The sequence below is a fragment of the Vanellus vanellus genome (assembly GCF_965231255.1).
Source record: "Vanellus vanellus genome assembly, chromosome: 1".
Classification (NCBI taxonomy): Eukaryota; Metazoa; Chordata; class Aves; order Charadriiformes; family Charadriidae; genus Vanellus; species Vanellus vanellus.
Genome location: NC_138905.1, coordinates 115,610,709 through 115,628,882, shown reverse-complemented (window position 1 = coordinate 115,628,882; position 18,174 = coordinate 115,610,709). Strand labels below are relative to the sequence as shown.

Sequence of the window (18,174 nt, the reverse complement as noted above, 5' to 3'; positions counted from 1 at the left end):
AGAATGGTCAGGGTTGGAAGGGACCTCTGGAGATCTAGTCCAACCCCCCTGCCAGAGCAGGGTCATCTACGGCAGGTGAATAGGCAGGAGTTGTGGACAGTTGGCACCACCTGGAGAAAAGGGGTGGCTGGAGCACAGCACCACAGTGCCGCTCACTGCTGCTGTCGCGTGGGCTGCAGCTCTCTGCAGCTGCCCCATGTGATCCTCTGGGGACGGGGAGGACAGCGGGAGTGATGGGAGCCACACCCCAAAACCCTTCCGGTTCCTGGCACCACCTGCTGTAGGTGACCCTGCTCTGGCAGGGAGGTTGGACTTGATGATCTCCAGAGGTCCCTTCCAACCCTGACCATTCTGTGACTCTGAAAGGCTGCATTGGCTAAGGTGCTCAGCGGTCCTGTAGTACTCACTTTTCCTGTGATCCCTGATGACTTGATATCATAACATGCTCAACTGGTATCATCCGTGGCTGCCTGCAAGGCACTTGGGCACTAGACTTCTCACTCAGGCCACTAACATCCAGCTCCATTTATTGTAAAGTGTCTTTGTCCCTAGCTAATGAAAATTAACATCTGTCATGCGATACAATGTCTGCTGAGAATATCAAGGTGCTTCACCTGTCTCTCCTCTGATACAAGGAGATGCTTTAATTTGATAAAGGATTAATGGAAGTGCAGTGGGGAAACAAAAATTGGACTTGCCTTCCACACTGAAGATTTATTAGGTGTCTTATAATACTGCTTTCAGTAAAATGAACATGAATGGAAAAGCAATTTAGTGTTATGTAGGCTTTCTATACTGTCTTAGTAAGTCATTCTAATAAACAAATTAAATCAGAATTAAATTTTGTATACACATTAGGCTTACTGTCTACTAAAGCAATTGCTGCTTAAACATTAAAATTTGTTTAAACCATCATTTTATAAGATTCAAGACCCATGTTCGCCCTAGGGCTGGGCTTACAACTTTTTGTTTAGTTTTGATGTTCTAAATTTGGTGTAGTAATAGGGTGGCAAGACAGTTGCGTCAACTATCTTTAGGTGGTCTTTAAGAGACGTATTGCAGAGCAGAGCCCTACTACATCATCGTTGATAAAGGCATTGAAGCAATGCCAGCTCTAATGCTCGTGACTTGGTGGGGATCCTTACTGAGAGCTGCTGCATGGGTGCAGTGTACTTCTGTGGTGGTACGGCGTGATGTGTGGTTGGGGGGAAATAACGTTCAAAGGATTTGATTTTACTGTGAGGGGTCTAAAGCTCTGGTGTGTATAGAATTTTAGATGTCCTTTCTTACTGATGATGCTGGGAAACAAGTGAGCCCCTACAGAGTGACATAAAGGCTCTAGCGGTAGAGTGGTGATTACTATCCCTGAATTGCTACAGGTTGCAGGTGTGGGTGTGAAGCAGTGACAGTAAGGAGGTCTTTAACGAAGTGAAAAGAGAAGCCAGTCTTAATAAAAGCTCTTGTGTCATCAGCTGTCATGTGTGTGCTCATGTGTGCGAGCACTTGCACTCGAGTAATGTAACCTTTACAGTCTTCAGTTCTGATCTCTTTAGCTCTGTAATACCTGCTTACGAATTACATTGGTGCGTTCTTAGCAATTACTTATCTCATTCATTGCAATTGCACGCTTACTTGAACGTGCTCTTGTTCACCAAGTTCCCTCAAAGTACTTGCAAGTAATGCGTTGCTCGCACAAAAAAATGGCAGTGAAGGGGAAGATCAAGAGTAGGTGAACTTTGGTGTGAGAAGGGAGTTGAAACAATGAAGCACACACAATCTCTGAGCTTATTTTTAACAATGAGTTGGACAGTCTGTCCTGTACACCTGATGGAGCTGAAAAGTGCTTTGATTGTTCTCACCTTGCTTAAATAAATAAATAAATAAAAAACTAGATAATATTGCACAGCTTTAAGTCCTGGTTGCCTGTAAAATAATTTGCCTACAGACACCTATTACTACTTAATATTTTTAACAAAGGACTACTTCAGTATTTTGGCAAAGTTATATGTGTTAAAAGACTAAATGCTTCTTCAGATTTAATGTGTTATAGTAAAGCCCAATTTAATGCAGTAACTGTTGTGCTCATTTAGGATTTAAGAGTTGTGATGAGCTTTGATAGTGAGCATCTAAGAGGAAGGGGAAATAACAAAGACATTCCTTTCTGTGGACCTCTTGCGTGTTGACTTACGGCAACATGTTGAGTTGAAAGAAATTGATTTGTGCTTCCTTTAAAAGTGGTGGAGAAGAGTCCAGCGGCCTGTAAAGCACAGACCTTTGATCTGTTATGTGGTGAACGTGTGTAGGAAACAGTATTGAACAATTCCAGTTGATGTTTCAAAAAAATGCCTTACGTAGCTGCACTGCATATCACAAAGTTGTGATTATTCCAAGCCTTTGTTTTCCTTTATCATAAGAAAACAGAATATCACAACAGTAAATTATTACTTTAATAGCATTGGAAATAGGTCCTCAGAAACACAGGCTCTTTCAGATAATTTCTGTGTTGAAATTTCCTTGCAGATGAATTACTTCAGAAAGAGCAAAACTATTCTGATGATGTTTTGGCCAACATGATCAGCGAACCCAGAATCAGCTATGGAAATGACGCTCTCATGCCTTCATTGACGGAAACGAAGACCACAGTTGAACTTCTTCCAGTGGATGGAGAGTTCAGCCTAGATGACCTTCAGCCGTGGCATCCCTTTGGTGTTGATTCTGTTCCAGCCAATACTGAAAATGAAGGTATGTACATTAGGGGGAAAAAAACACAGAATGTTCTGAGTTGAGCTTTGTGGTTTCTCTTCACGTTGTTTCCTGAAAATTGATGTCTTTCTGATGTAAGCAGGCTAGAGGTTCTCAACAGTAAGTTTAGAACCAATCTGCTGTGTCTCTTTGATGGAACAGAAAATCCTGACTAAAAATGGGAATTAAGACGCTCAATAAATGTCAGTGTTGAGCTTACTTTCCTTTAAAAACAAATCAAAATAAATTCCAGTAAATTATGAATGACAGTCTTATAAAATATGACAATGAGCTAAGGGAGATAGATAATTTGTTAGATTTTTGCCATGATGAAATGAGTGTTTTCGTTAGGAAAGATCTTTTTATTTGCTGGCATGAAAATGATTACAGATCCAGTACAATCCTAGCATGAGAGTTGATTTTATTTCCCCCTCACCACTGGTTGTCTGGAATGTACTGCAGAAATGTTCCTGCATACTCAGCAATGCAACTGGCTAGTGAAAACTTATTTCCTGGGGAGTACTTTATGTTGCTCATTGACTAATTTATTGAAGTGCCTGCGTAATACTTTAATAATTTATGTATAATCTGGAATTGGTAGTTTACTTAGGTGCCAGAGCCAATTAATCAGGAACCCGAGGGACTTTGATCATGTTCAAGTTCATCCTATTGCGTTTGTTTTACTTTATCAGTTCAACTCCACTGCCGTTAATGCTAAGTTAATCACATTAGTGAAAGTTTGTTACTGCAAAGCAACAGTAGATTCACAGAGGCTGGGGGTACAGAAGGCTTTTTTCAGGCAAATTTGTGATTTATAGCTGAACTGCACAGACTTCAACATCCTCTACAAGTCTTTTGAAACTGCTGGCTTAGGCTATACCAGCTCTCATTCTGAGTTTTGAGATCAACCGTATACAGTTAGTCTCACTCGCGCACGATGTGTTGAGTGACTGTGTGCAGCTGCGTGCTTGGGAGATGAAACACGGGACATGGACATGGATTTACCAGGTCTGATGTTGGTGCCAGGTGAAATCAATGGAGTCAGAACCAGTTTTGTGGGCAAAGTGAGTCATCCCCAGGACTCGGAGAAGCATTAGATCAGGCAAAAGAAAAGACATGGCTAGAATCTGAGCGAAGGTCAACAAATAATTGAGACATAAGTATAGTAGATTTGAGAGGAAGAGGAGAGGCTGGTCAGGAGTAGGGCTAAAATCAGACCACCATGGAGTCAGCACTACAGGAAGGGACCAAGAAAAAGAGCAGAGAGAGCTGTGACTCTCAACGGACTGGCCAGCGGCAAGGACCGGAAGACAGGAGATGGTGACAAGGACTTCAGATGTGTCTGGAAGGCACTTGCAGCCAAGTGACGTGCTGAACGGCTGAGAGCAGCTGGCTGGACTGCGTCAGGTGCTGGCAAGTGGTACAAAGGGCTGACCAGCCTGGCAGGCTAAACTTCCAGTGTCCTGGGGAATCAGCTGCAGCTCGCTGTAGCACCCGTGTCAAGGCTGTCTGCCAGGAGCAGGCCACAGTCCGGCTGGTGCTGTCTGTCCTGCAGGAATTTTCTGATAGAGCTCTCGCTGTGGTTTTTCATATAGCTGAGGCATATAGGGCATCAATTTCTATACCCACTGCCTGCTTTCATGAAACTGGAAGGGGGATTAATTACTGTTGAAGTCTGTCCTCCCAGCTTTCAAAATGTACTGATTTCAGTCACCAAGTTCAGAAGTTATTAGGAAGACAGGTGGACCCAGACATAACCACAGTTGAATCACACAAGCCTTTTTTTTTTTTTTCTTCCAAAACCTGGCTAAGCCCAGAATTTAATAACAAAGGGTACATACTTCAATGTGACACTGAATTCCCATAGGCAAGTATACTGAGCATGGTTCTCCTCTTAAAATGTATGACAGCAAATAAGAAACAAAACCTCTCCTGCCTTGAGTAACATATTGTTTAATTATGAGTCCTCTGTATTCTAATGCACTACAGGGGTTGTTGCAGCACTTCTTAATGTTTGCTGTGGGAACATCTTTCTTTAAGTTGTTGGGCTTTGGGGCTTTTTTTGATATCAGAATTATATCTGTCAGGAAGTTACTGCAGCAAACAATTCTGTTAGGCCAACCATTATTAGTGTTTAAGCCTGGACATTTAGAAATAGAAATTATTTGATGGCTTAAACCTTTTCAAGTCCTTTTTGTTTCCCATTATACTTCTCTGTCATCTACCCAAACCACAATGTTGTTAATGTGATCATGCTAACAATACCTTTTTTTCTCTCTTTGGATACCCTGTCTATACCTTTTCCCATAGTATCAAAGGGGAATTTCACAGCCTTTGTGTTTTTTCCTTTGTGTTTGTCTCCCACCTCTTTGTTCCAGAAACTCAGGACTAACTGTGCCACTTGTCCTCTCTTCCCATGCCTGTTTTCTTCTGTGACCATGGTTTAATCCCAGGCTTTGTCTAAATTGCTTCCAAAAACGTGCCTGTTATAATATGCTTTGGAGGTAGCAAGAAGTAAATAACAATTGACACAATTTTCTCCTCTTTTTTCCTCTCCGTCTCCACTGAAGGTCTATTTGAATAGTCTGTTTTTCACACAGTAAGTTCCCCTTAGGCAGGGAGGTTTTTGTATTTTATGCAGTACTGAACAAGTCATTGCTGTTTCTTAACATTGATCAAACCATTGATCAAAAAAGGTTCAAAAATCATGTGCTAGAGAAACCTCAAACACTGTAGAGTGACTAACCATTGCAGTTTTAGTGACTGTCAGCATCTCTTGCTGCTGGGAGACAGTGAGCATGCCAGCAAAGGTCAGAGAACTGAGCATCTCAACTCCCACGTGCTTGGATGAGGGATGAGAGTACTCAGCACCATGAAGAAAATCACAGCACGTTCCGTGTGAACGGCCTGCTGCCTGGGAAATCTGCTGAGCCTTGGGTCCAGCAGGTTTAACAGAGAGTACCAGAGGAGTTTCAGAGGGCAAGCAAGTTACAAGTTCAGTTGTTGATACTGTTTTGGTCTATTTTGAAACCTGAAGTCAACTTTTTTAAAACTCTGATGAACACAAATCCAGCGTGCCATCAGCTCAGCCTGTGCAGGTGGGTTTTTAGGTAGAATGAGAGTCTCGACTTCCTCACTGCCAAGAGCTGTTGTACTGTATAAGCAATAGTTTTCTTCAGTCCTGTGCAGGCTCACCAAGTAAATCACTTACCTCATTGCAAATTTGCATTACTGTCAAAACAGATTTCTAATGGGATCATTGATGTCTGAGAGGTAACTGAACAGATCCCGGGTCAGGACCTGGGATCCCACCCCCTCCAGCACAGTCACAGCAACAGGATTTGTTTTTAACGAACCATTTGGGGGAATGCTTAAACCAAAATGTGATTGTGGGAAAAGTGGAAGGAAATGTAGCCATTAAGTCTTTGTTTTAAAGTATCCAGTATTCTGCATACAAACGAAGAAGTTAAAATACTACAAAAAATACCTTCAATTTGTCATTAGTTCCCATGCCTGTTTTCTTCCATGGCCATGATCTAATCCCAGGTTTCACCCAGTGATATTAATAATGTATTGGATTGGTACGTTGCCATGTAATCTCAAGGTTTCATAACTCCATTTGAAAATTTCCCAATCTAAACTGCATGTTTAGATAAAAGGATAAGTTTTATGCAAAGAGTTTATTTTACTAAAATTGCTTTTTCTTATCAATGAGTGAAAAAATAGCCTAAAACCAAAAAGACCTTGAAAGTCTAGAATAGCTCAGTAGTTTCTGAAAGTATTTTCTTCCTTGTTGTTTCCCTGAGGTAGTTTCCTAGTAAATGTCCCCAAAAATTAATCCAAAGCACCAGGTAATACACTGCACAACTTGCATGGCTGACCGTATGTCTAATGTGTTGAGATACAAATCAGGTTAATGAAAAATACCCTCTGAGGACACTGCCAAAGGCAACACCAAACTCTCAGGAAATTGTACTTTAACAAAGAAAACCACATCTTCTGAAGTGAGGGCAAAACCCCAACAGCTGTGGAGCTCTGACACTGCCACGGTCCCTGGGCATTTTGCCAATGGCTAACTGGGTTTAGTGTTTTACCCTTTGTATTTTACCATGCAGTTACAGTTAGCCTTAGTGATAAAGTGTTTATCTAAAGTGAGATTTTTGTGAATGTACTCTGTTATCCTTATGACTCAGCCAGTTCCTCCTGCCAATGCTGTTCTTGATAGATGGGCATCACATAGCTTTCCTCGCCTGCTGGTTTGTACCAATTTTTGAGCTTTTTGATTATTTTTTCTTTTCTTTTGAAAAGAGAGGCAACCATGTTCTCTCTTGCTCTTATGAGATCATAGAATCATAGAATGGTTTAGGTTGAAAAGGACGGTGAAGATCATCTAATTCCAACCCTCCTGCCATAGGCAGGGACACCTCCCACTAGACCAGGTTGCTCAAAGCCCCATCCAGCCTGGCTTTGAACACCTCCAGGGTTGGAGTTTCCACAACTTCTCTGGACAACCTTTTCCAGTGCCTTACCAGCCTCAAAGTGAAAAATTTCTTCCTAATACCTAATCTAAATCTACCCTCTTCCAGTTTGAAGCCAGTACCCCTCATCCTATCACTACATGCCCTAGTAAAAAGTCCTCCCCCAGCTTTCCTGTAGGCCCCCTTTAGGTACTGGAAGGCCACAATAAGGTGTCCCCAGAGCCTTCTCTTCTCCAGGCTGAACAACAACTCTCTCAGCCTGTCCTCATAGGAGAGGTGCTCCAGCCCTCACATCATCCTTGTGGCTCTCCTCTGGACCTGCTCCAACAGGTTCATGTCTTTCTTATGTTGGGGGCTCCAGAGCTGGATGCAGTACTGCAGGTGGGGTCTCACGAGAGTGCAGTAGAGGGGCAGAGTGACCTCCCTCGACCTGCTGGCCACACTTCTTCTGATGCAGCCCAGGGTACAGTTGGCCTTCTGGGCTGCGATCGCACACTGCTGGCTCATGTTGAGCTTCTCGTCAATCAGCACCCCCAGGTCCTTCTCCTCAGGGCTGCTCTCGATGTATTAGCGTTATGTATGAGGTGGGATGTGTACTCTGTATGAAGCCTGCATAGTCAGCGTAAGCAGTTGTCTACCAATTTAGTTTCATGAGGCTATTTGGAAAATAAATTTGCAGTTGTAGTTCTGTGTACTTCTGTGCATGTGGAAGTGTGTTCAAGAGAAGATTGTGGAGCATCTAAATGAATGCAATTTTTATAATAATATAATACACAGTACATATCAGAGTTTTGATTATTGATAAATGCTGTAATAGGTTTAAACTTCTTCTCTCTATATCAATGGTTGTGAGGTGGTGTTGTCCAGCAGCGCAGGCAGTGAGGAAGCCCACAGACAAAATTTTTCAGAGTTAACTGCTGTATGTGCATACATCAATACCGGGGCAGGAGCAAGCAGGTTTTAAAATGCAACTGAAATTCAAAAGGTGGCAGCTCAGGGCTCTCCAGAAACCGGCCTTTCCTTGTATTGTGTTGCCCGGGGCGTGCTGCACTTAGGCACCCAGAATCATGGTCTGCCCTGGAAGACCCTTGGCTCTGAGCTTTTGCCTCCAGTTTTTGCCCTGCAACTGGTTTGTGACCTTAAGCAGGTTGGTTTGCTTTTGTGTCAGTTATGAAATGTGCTGGCGATATTTACCTTTTCCCCCATAAAGTGCTTCCAAAACTATAAATTACAAGAATAATTATTCATTATTAATACTTCCACCTTTCTCCACAAATGCTGCATTACCCTGAGGTCAGGTCTGTGCTACTGTGTAACAGAAGCTTCACCCATCCTTTTTTCCCTTCACCTACTCCCATTTTTATTGCTACCCACAGCCTGCTCACTCAGTTTTCCATTGCTGTGGGCATGTAGGGTTATAGAGTGCTGAGCGAGAGGGAAATAAAACCCTTCAGCCTTCTAGGGAGGAGGTGGGGGCCAGGGTGACAGAGGGTACTGCAGGGGCAGTTTGGGTGATGTCAGTCATTGGTTGTTTCGTCCCTTCAGTCCATTCCACTGAAAATTACTGCTGACCTACCTAAGGGTTGGTGCAGACAGTATTGGAAAACCTGGCAGAAGACTTAAATAGGAAAATACTCAAAATAGTAGTTTTTAGTTAAGGATGGAAACTGTTTTTTATATACCGCTATGTAAGGAAAGCAATTACATGGTCTGCTAGTGCCACTCTGAACTGCTGAGAAGGAAAGTGGTTTGATGGCTTGTCTCTGCAGCACCAGACCAGCAAGCTCTGTGACAATTTTGCCCTTCTGGAAACACAAGCAAGTCAGATGTGCAGATGCGCTTTTAGTCTGTGGATCCTATAAAGCTGACTTACTGCTTTGTTCCAGAGGCAGGAGCTATTGCAGTCATCTCCTGCATACAAAGGACATGGGTGCCACAGAGGCTCTCACTTACAAGCGTGGTAGGTTGTTTGTCAAACCCACAGGAACACTTAGCAAGTGACACAGACGTCCTATGAAGATGGACAGTCCCCTTGCTTAAGTTAGCAGTATTGTCAGGTTAGCGTGATTTTCTCATGCCAAATACAGTGAGCGGTTCATGATTGAAAACTGTGCTTTTTTTCAGGTTTCCTATGTTACTGTGGTTACCTTACTGCTGATTAGAAGGTTCACGCTTGAATCCTGAAATTCAAACGAATGAGAATACCTCATTTAAAAAAACTTGAATTCCAAGCTACAATGTAAAATTTGATCTTTTAATTTAATTTCTTTGACACTGGCACTTGGGTAGATAAGGAAGGCAGCAGTATTGCAGTAAAAGAGAGAAGAAAAAAAAAGGGGGGGGGGGATCTGAATGTTTTAATGAACTTCTCCAGTATGTTCAGTTTGGACTTAACTGAGGCATTAGGTAATGACTCAAACTGCTTTAAAAGTTTTGCAGATCCTTTTTTCTATTAATGCCGGTGAGCTCCATCAACCTCAGGTTTCAGCTGGTAAAGCCTTAGTATGGTAATACAAGCATTTTAAAACTGTGTATGATGCACATTGAGTAGAAAGTGATGTTTCTCTTTAGCTTCCTCTTCAAAAATCAGAAAGTAAATTTACTGTCTATAAATCAGAACATATCAGAACAAAGTATTGATTGTATTTTCAAAATGTGTTCTACTTTTTTCAAGCCTTAGCTAGTGCTAGCTACTGCTGTAAAAAATCCCTACTGAAAGGAAAAAGGAGTCAGGATTCAGTGGGTTTGTAAGTCAGCATTGATCGAGACTGGCTGGAAGAACTCACTGATCATGTCTGTTCTTGCTGCCAGTTCTGATCGGACAACTGGAAAAAGTTTACACATCATGAATATAGTTTCACTCTATAGACAGAAATTCTTTGGTCTTGATGGTTTCTCACTTTAAGCAGTAACCAGAAGATGATGTAAAATTGACACATCATCTGTGAAGCTTTCCTTTTGAAGTCATGCCCATCCCTTCCTTTTATTTCCAGGATTAACTGAAGGCAGATCTTTTCTAGCTGTTGCTTTGGTAACTTTGTTTATGCAGTATGTCTCTCCTGCACTGTCCCAACAGAAAACCAGTTGACTGTCATTTGGGGGATTTTGTTTATTTTTTGTTTGCTTTTTTGTTTCTTTTCTGCACATGCCCAGTTGAGCCAGTTGATGCCCGCCCAGCTGCAGACAGAGGACTCACCACACGACCAGGTATATAACTTGCATGGCTTTTACCTAACCTATGTTTTCCCTGCGTGCATGTGGTCTGCTTGAGCTGAAATGATCACCTTTTCTTTGGTATAACCCTCTCTTAAAGTGTAATGCTGTGCTATGAACCACGGAGGCATTCCCACACAAACGCCCATCCGCCTGAGTGAGTGCTCTCTGTGCCAAGTTTCAGAAGTGTTCGGAATGGGTTCTTGCAGAAGGAGTGGGACCCAGAGACCCAGAACTGATACTCATATCAAGTCATCATCTCTTCTAGCAATAATGCTTTGGCGGGTACAGGATGCGGTAGACACTGTACCCCGTAGTGCAGAGAGTACTTTAATTTTGGAAGGTATGATAGAAGTGTCGAATCCTCTATGTAGAGTATACAGTTTCTTGTAAGTTGAGGCTAATAAAGAATTTGTGTACTATTTTAGAATTGCAGGGGACATCAAGATATTTTTGCTGTGATATTTATCTTAGCTAACTCCAGGTATCTAAAAATTGGTACGTATGTTCTCCATCTGGATTCACTGAGGGCAGCTCTATACGTTTATTCATTCCATTCTAGGGTAGAGAGGGGTGACTATTTGCCTTCTGTAGGTACCTGTGTCTTCCTATTGATTTCAGAGTAATAGCAGCAGATGACTGGCTTGAGTCAGGCTGCAAATGTTTGGAAAAGTTTAATGGGACAAATACAATTTTGAAAAGTAAAAGACTGCTTTTCATACTAACTTTTTTTCCCTTTTAGCATGTTTTTCCTCTTGGTTTTATTTAGGATTATCTAGAAATGACTGATTCCATTGAGAGCAAACAGCCTTTTATTTCAGAAGAGGTTACTCTCTGACACATAGTGAGATTAGATCGGTATATTTTAGGGTCAGAATTATTTCACTGTCACATTGTCATTGTGTTTTTCTTCAGATCAGATCGAACTGATTAATCTGTCTTCTTTTTCCCTTCATCTTTTCCTCCAAATGTCCATTAGATAGCATTATGGGCAGCACCCTCCTAGTGTGTTTAAATCTCTCTGGTAACTCCCCAGCGTTTACCGACTGCAGAAGTTGATACAATGGGAAGTAAATAAGCTCATACGTTACAGTAATTGGGATACATGTCAAGGATGACCAGGTGATGTGCTCCTAGAGCTGTTTTAGGAGTCTGACATCTTTTCTTGTGTTTAGAGTCTTAATTAATTCCATGAAGAGAGCCTGGAAACAGGTACAGAGTACTGTACAAAACAGGTATGGGTACTGTACAACAGTGCCAAAAATCATGAGACCAGGGTACATGCCCCCAGTACTGGGTTATCTCTGCCTTCTGGATCAGATTTCTTCCCCAAGAGCAGCAGAAATAGCATCACAAATGAAACACGAATGAGTTGAATCTGAATTTTGTAATGTTAGTTCATCTAGCAATTTTCTTGTAATACTAAAGTTTATGATTGTTAACTATTTTAATTTCAGTCGTCTTGAAAAATCTCCTATTGCGAGGCTCGTATTTATTACTAAAGATGATTCCTTCCTCCCTTCTATTCCCCCCCACACGTGACAGAGATCTTTGGTGTCCCTTCGCTAGAGAAAGGATTTTCTCTCACTGCTGCACTCTAGTTTCAGAGTGAAATGACGTGTTCTAGTCCACTGTATCAGAGTGCTTTGTTGGTTGGGGTGATACAAATAGTACTAAAAGTATGGCTAGCATAGGTCATGACTCATCTTTGTGAATGTGCACGATGGGCTACTAAGGAAATGTAAAAAAAAATTCAGCATGTGACCATAATGGCTTGAAATTCCCAGTGGATGCAGTAACTTTTGCACTATGAAAATCACATGGGTTATTTCCTCAGTCTTCTGCTCAAGTGCAAAAGTAGTACTGTCCAGGGGCCTGTGCCTTTGTCGCTTTTAGCGCAGAGTTTAAGTGCTGCAAAGGCCCATGCTCGGCTTTTGGCACAGAGAGTGAACCCCTCTGGCCTGGCAAGGATGCACGCTGCATTCCTCCAGGCAGAGGGATGGTTGCTTCCCTGGAGAGGTTGAAATCTCTCTCTCATTCCAAATTTCACAGCATAAAGTGTCTCACATGTGCATGTGAAATAGGGATTTTAGCCCTTTACAGAAGTGCTAAATGTGTTGTAACAGTAAGCAAAACGTATTCTCTTCACCATTCCTGGTAGGCCTTCAGTTCCTTATGTCTTTAATCTCCAGGTCCAGACTTCTGCAAGTTTGTCCTTACTGATGCAAATTCTGCCAATAAACATCTACATGATTTTTCATCATGCTTTAAAAACAATTTATCTGTGATAAAATTTCAATTTAACAGAGAACTGATACCAGTCCAAGTAGCTTCATAAACTAGGAATAGAGGAAAGCAAATGGATGCTTAAGTAAACTGTGAAACAAAAGAAATTCTGACGGTTTAGAAATGCGTGCTTTAAAATTGTTTTAGTTGCTAATCATAAATAGAAATTTCTATGTTAGCGGTTAAAAAAGGAAAAAATATACTTTTTTTTCCAGTCACTATCCTTTTTGGGATGGTCAGTTTTTACAGTTTGGGGCTATTCTTTATGGAAAAAAAAATCAAAAATGAGGATGTTATTCTAGAATGAAAAAGTATTAACAAGGGACCTGGAGGCAGATTAATACATGCAGCTGCTTGTAACGTTTTGTTTTAATTGCCCAGATTCTTCTTGATTTCCTGAAAGGTTTGCCCTTTTCATAGTCCCGACTTTCCAGTTTGTGTTCTACTTCGTTTGCTCAAGCCTGCTGGGTCAGGGTGAAAATACAGGTGTCATTTCAACCTGCAGCAGTCCAAGCCTGGGAATAAGAACAAGTGAATATTTTGTAGATGTTCAAAATCTTTGAAGAAAATCAGCTCTGGAAGGACTAAGACAAACACACAAACACGTGCCCTTTTTTCCCTTTTCCTTTTTCTTCTTACTGCTTTTTGCCCACACAACATTCTTGTAATGATCGCTATTTTTTTTCTTAAAAGTAGATCAAAATCATGCAGATCATCTTTGTCCCTTCCCACAAGAGATAGAATTTGGTCACAGTATGGAAAAGAAGATCAAGTACTTAGTTGTTAGTAGTATTTGTGATAACTGGAAACTTGTTACTTCACCACATCATGCTCGCTATTTCAAAAAATAAAGATATTGAAGTCTATGAGTGAAGTCAGGAAATGTGAAGAGTTGTCCGATCCATAGAGCAGAAAAGCTTGTGAGTAAGGACCAAGTTTAAAGCATTTACTAAAATTTAAGCCATTTGTCCAAATCGCTACCTCTGTTTCACTCCACCTTGGCTGTCAGTGGTTGAAGCTTGAATTTGAATCTGATTTACATCAGTCCCAGGAGGGGAGTAATGTTCGGGGGGACCACCATTCCCTAGTATAGATGTAACATCTGTGTGATTCACAATGGTATTTGAAAAGGAGAAGAGTGCTTCCACACACTGTCCTTCCCCTTTTTGATTCACAAATGGGGGAACAAAAACAAGAATTACGCGCTTTCTTGTCATCTCTTTCCTGAAAACGAAGCTGAGATAATAAAAAGTCAAATAGAAGAAAATACCTAGATGTACTAAGCAGTCATCAGTGAGCTATTTTTTAATACAGCACAAAATGATAAGAGATTGACATGTTTCTGGCTATGAATTGCTTCATACAGGGAGATGTTGTAAGGCTTCAATCCAGCCTGACAACTTTCATAGGAAGAGTGTCAAATAGAAAGAATACCTCTTCACTTGATAGCCTCACTGTAACAGCTTTTTCAATCATATTTCTTTCTCGCCTGTGCGCCAGAGGTCATGTTTTCATTACAAACATTTAATTTCTTGCAGCTGAATTTTGGGTATGTGTTTATTAGTAATTTTGTTTTTCTTTGTGTGTTTGTGTATATATATATAGATATATATAGAGAGAGATATACACACATAAAAACATCTTTAGATACTCATAAGCAAGCTTCTTTTCACTCATGTTAATTCAGCAGATCTGGTCAGTGGAAATTGAGTGAAGATTAGAAAACCTGTCATCAGAATGGATGTTGATTAGTATCAGCAGATTTTCTGAAGTTCAAGGTGATAAAGAAAATAACCAGTGCTTTGTTCAGGGTAGATCATATTCTCATCTGTTGGACAGTTGCACTGTAATTATACCTCTAACAGTTGTAATTATATCACTCGTAGGATGCCCGTAATTCACAATGCAAGGATTTTATGATATTAACGGTGTTACTTACTTCCATGTAGGTGTGGTTTGGGGTTTTTTTTGCATTATCCCAACCCTTTGTCAATTGATTGTTTTTGCAAACAGTCAATAATTTTGAGGAGACATTGCACATTGAGCTGCTTCTGTGTCTCTGGCCGTTCCGCTGATAAATCATGACATGTCTGTCTTTATTGCGTTATATAGAAAGCTGTGGGATTCTTTTTTTTTTTAATACATGGTTACAGAGGCTCTGTAAGCCTAATGGCTGTTCTACAGAGTCATTAGCACATATGCTGCAATCTGTATGAGGTGAGGGCATAGAGCAGCTTAGTGAATTATTTATGATTTTCATGCCAGAAATTGCCAGGTTGTTTTTTTTTTTTTTTCCTGTCTTAGTGAGGTTAGTTCAATACAGTTGTCTTAAACCAACTGTCTGCAGCTACCAAACAAAAATCATTAGCAGATTTTTTTCCATTAGATTGTTTTGTTTTGCTGTATAAATCATATAGTTAGTAACTGAGAATGCAATTTATATGTACGTATGCACGGCATCTGCATTGACATGCCAGAAAGATTACCAAATTTTACTTGTTCTGATTATTCATTTTTACAGACATGTAAAATAATCTCTACTATTTTGAGAAATAATTATTTCATACTAAGTTCCAATTACATTATTTTTTTAAAAAGTAACATTCTTTTTTGCACTTACTTTCTGCGTTCTCGAGCCCTGTAGTTATCCATGAACCACCATTTTACTAACTTCCAAGGAGAGACCAGACAGTTTTAGTTCCATGCAGTCTTAAAGGTACTTACTCCTCAAAGATATTTGATTTGTCCTTACAAAAGTTAGTACATCATCTTCATTTTAATCTTTGTAAGTGAGTATATAATCTTCATTACTACTCTTTCATTTCAAAGTGAAATGATATGCACAAAGTCATAGACTCATATGGAAGTAATAGTTGAACTTCTAGTGTGAACGTGCAGCTGTCTACCCAGGTAATTGTTCAAATGCTGCATTCCTTCCATCCTCCCTTTTTATTTTAGATGAAGCTTTACCCAGATAAAGCTGTTTACTACACTTGTAACGGGCCTTGATTCAACAAACCTTATCTTGTGCTTGCCATTACTCACGTGTAGTTCATGGACATGGAGTTACATGTTTTCCTGAATGCAGTCATTACATCTGTTGCTTAAACATACTACTTTTGGGTTTCTCTGTGTAGACACCACCCAGGTCTGGTAGTTTCAACTGTGCTTCACTCGGAGGTTTGATTTTTAACTCGAAGTGACTGGAAGACCTCTGGCACAGCTAATACTGTTTCAGGTCCTTGCAAAACAAAATCACAAAATCTTGCTAGGCTGCTGTTTAACTGGTAGATGAAGCAATTACAAGCAGTGTAGCAGGTAATGTACACCTAATTGCGTCCTTGGTGGGATTCATTGTATCCTTTTTCTTACTCTTCTTAAAGCCTAAATATATATTTACAGAAATGCAAAAGCTCATCTGTGTGAGAATAAAGTGTTCCCCAAAACAGCTACTTGGGTTTTATTTCATATGAGTAGCTTTTAACTCCTTGGGATTCCCCCCTCCCTCCCCTTTAAAAGCAAGGAACAATAAGGTTTGCATACGCTGCTTTTTTTGATGTTTGGGTATGTGTGTGTGTGCACGTGCATGTGTACACATATATGTATAAAAGCAGTTAACATTACTAATTAACAGCAGTGCAATTAAAAGTCCATCATAGCTCATTTTGGATTTTACTAGATGCTTTTAAGCCCGTGTGTTTGGCTGAATAATTTTGTCAGGTTTTCTAAGGAGTTGCAAATTAATATATTTGCCAGCTGAATTGTAGCATTTTTAAACTGAAGTAATTAGGAATGCAACTCCCTAAAGGTAGTATGCAATTCAGAAGAAAAAGCACTAATAATTATCATTATTTGTGAATTTGCAGTGAGGCTGTTGCTCTCACTTTCCTTCTCTTACATTGGCTTATGTGTTTGGGTTGTGTATTTTAGACTTGGTAGTGAAAAAAGAAAAATAATTTTGTGTCAGAATTAAAGGTCTTGTCACGTGTTTAACTTTTCTTCGTATGCTTGTCTTCAGTACAAGAGTAGAGTGGTATTAGGCAGCCCTTGGCTGTTTGCATCTTACCTGATTCACACACCTCTGATAAAACTTTTGGAAAGACCCTTTTTTCCTCACCAGTGAGTTTTTCCTCCTTCGGTTTTTCCTTCTTCAGTTACTTCCTTTGAAAAATAAATGTTTGATTTTAGCATGTAGGTCTAAGTATGTAGTTCCCAGGACAGGAAAGTGAATGAACTGAAAATAAAGAGAAGTCTGTTAAATAGAAAATCTAGATTCTATAATGTAACGTGGTAGAAAGGCATATGTAACCCCATATATATTTTTGTCTCATACCAGGTGTTTAATAGATTCTAGTGCAGAGTTGTACTTCTCTTACTATATAATCAATTATTTGCAGAAGTCTGCCAGTTTACCCTAGTTGTACTTTTAAAAGACTTTTTCCTCACTTTTCCTCTCTTTTAAGGGAGATAGGAGGTAGGAAAAAATTGCTATCAGGTCTGTTAGTGCAACAGAAGATTTTTCTGTCTGACCTTTTTCCTGCACTAGCTGCCAAAGACAAGTTTTAGTGAGTCTAACAGCAATAACTTCCTAATATCAGGTCCTACTTTGTGCTCAGATCCCATGGCATTTTTGTGGATTGGTAAGTAAGGCCAAGTAGACCACCAGACCTTCATCACGTGGCCCAAAGCAAAACATTTCTGCCTGATCTCAAGGCAAAAGATTGTTTAACCTGCTGCACGCTGGAAGTATGGCTCCAGTGTTGCTGTTTGATGGGAATGGGAGGAGGGAAGGGAACCCTCAAAGAAATGCAGCTTTAGGGAAGCCTGCGTTTTTCCAGCAGCTGAGGCTATTGATGAACTTGCCACCCTCTGTCACTCATTGATGTGAAGGCTCCTGACCTGTTGTGCCCCATGAAATGCTGTGTAACTTCTGCCTGCGGCGTTTGGCTCTGTTTAACTGAAGCTAACAAAGACTCACAGCCTAAGCTATCGTAGCTTGCTTTCACTGAGAGTGGTCAGAGCCCAAGAGCAGAAGTACCCAAGCCCATTATCCTGCCTCTAGCAATGGTGCGTACAGGATACTTACAGACTTCACCTCTGCCTTATACCCCTGGCACATCCGCAGAGCTTTTGGCAGCCAGCATTTGATAGACTTCCAGAACTTGAAATTGTATTTTCACCGTTGTATTTAGTAACCCTGGATGAACCTTTCTTCTTTGCATTTGTTCATTTGTATTTTGAACATCCTCATGATTTGTGCCGATGAGTTCCACAGTCCAGTTTTGCATTGTGCCAAATTATACATATACACCCACTTTCTTTTGTGAGTTTTTAATCTGCTGTGTCATAGCCATGTTGGTGTCCTGTACTTTTTTAGGAGAAATAATGAATAACCATTTCCTGTAGACTTTCTTCTTGTCCTTCACAGTCATATAGACCTCTGTAGTGTTTCCCC

The 18,174-nt window shown here is 40.6% G+C and overlaps 1 protein-coding gene across 2 annotated transcripts in view; it reads left to right on the top strand.

The window, feature by feature from the left end:
• The window catches only part of LOC309680852 (amyloid-beta precursor protein), a 230,914-nt gene that overhangs the window by 197,487 nt on the left and 15,253 nt on the right, over positions 1-18,174 (top strand). For both annotated transcript variants that reach the window (XM_082494603.1, XM_082494602.1), the window contains 2 exons: positions 2,521-2,742; positions 10,374-10,427. In XM_082494603.1, the coding sequence (XP_082350729.1) occupies positions 2,521-2,742; positions 10,374-10,427 (276 nt within the window). The remainder of the gene's footprint in view (positions 1-2,520; positions 2,743-10,373; positions 10,428-18,174) is intronic.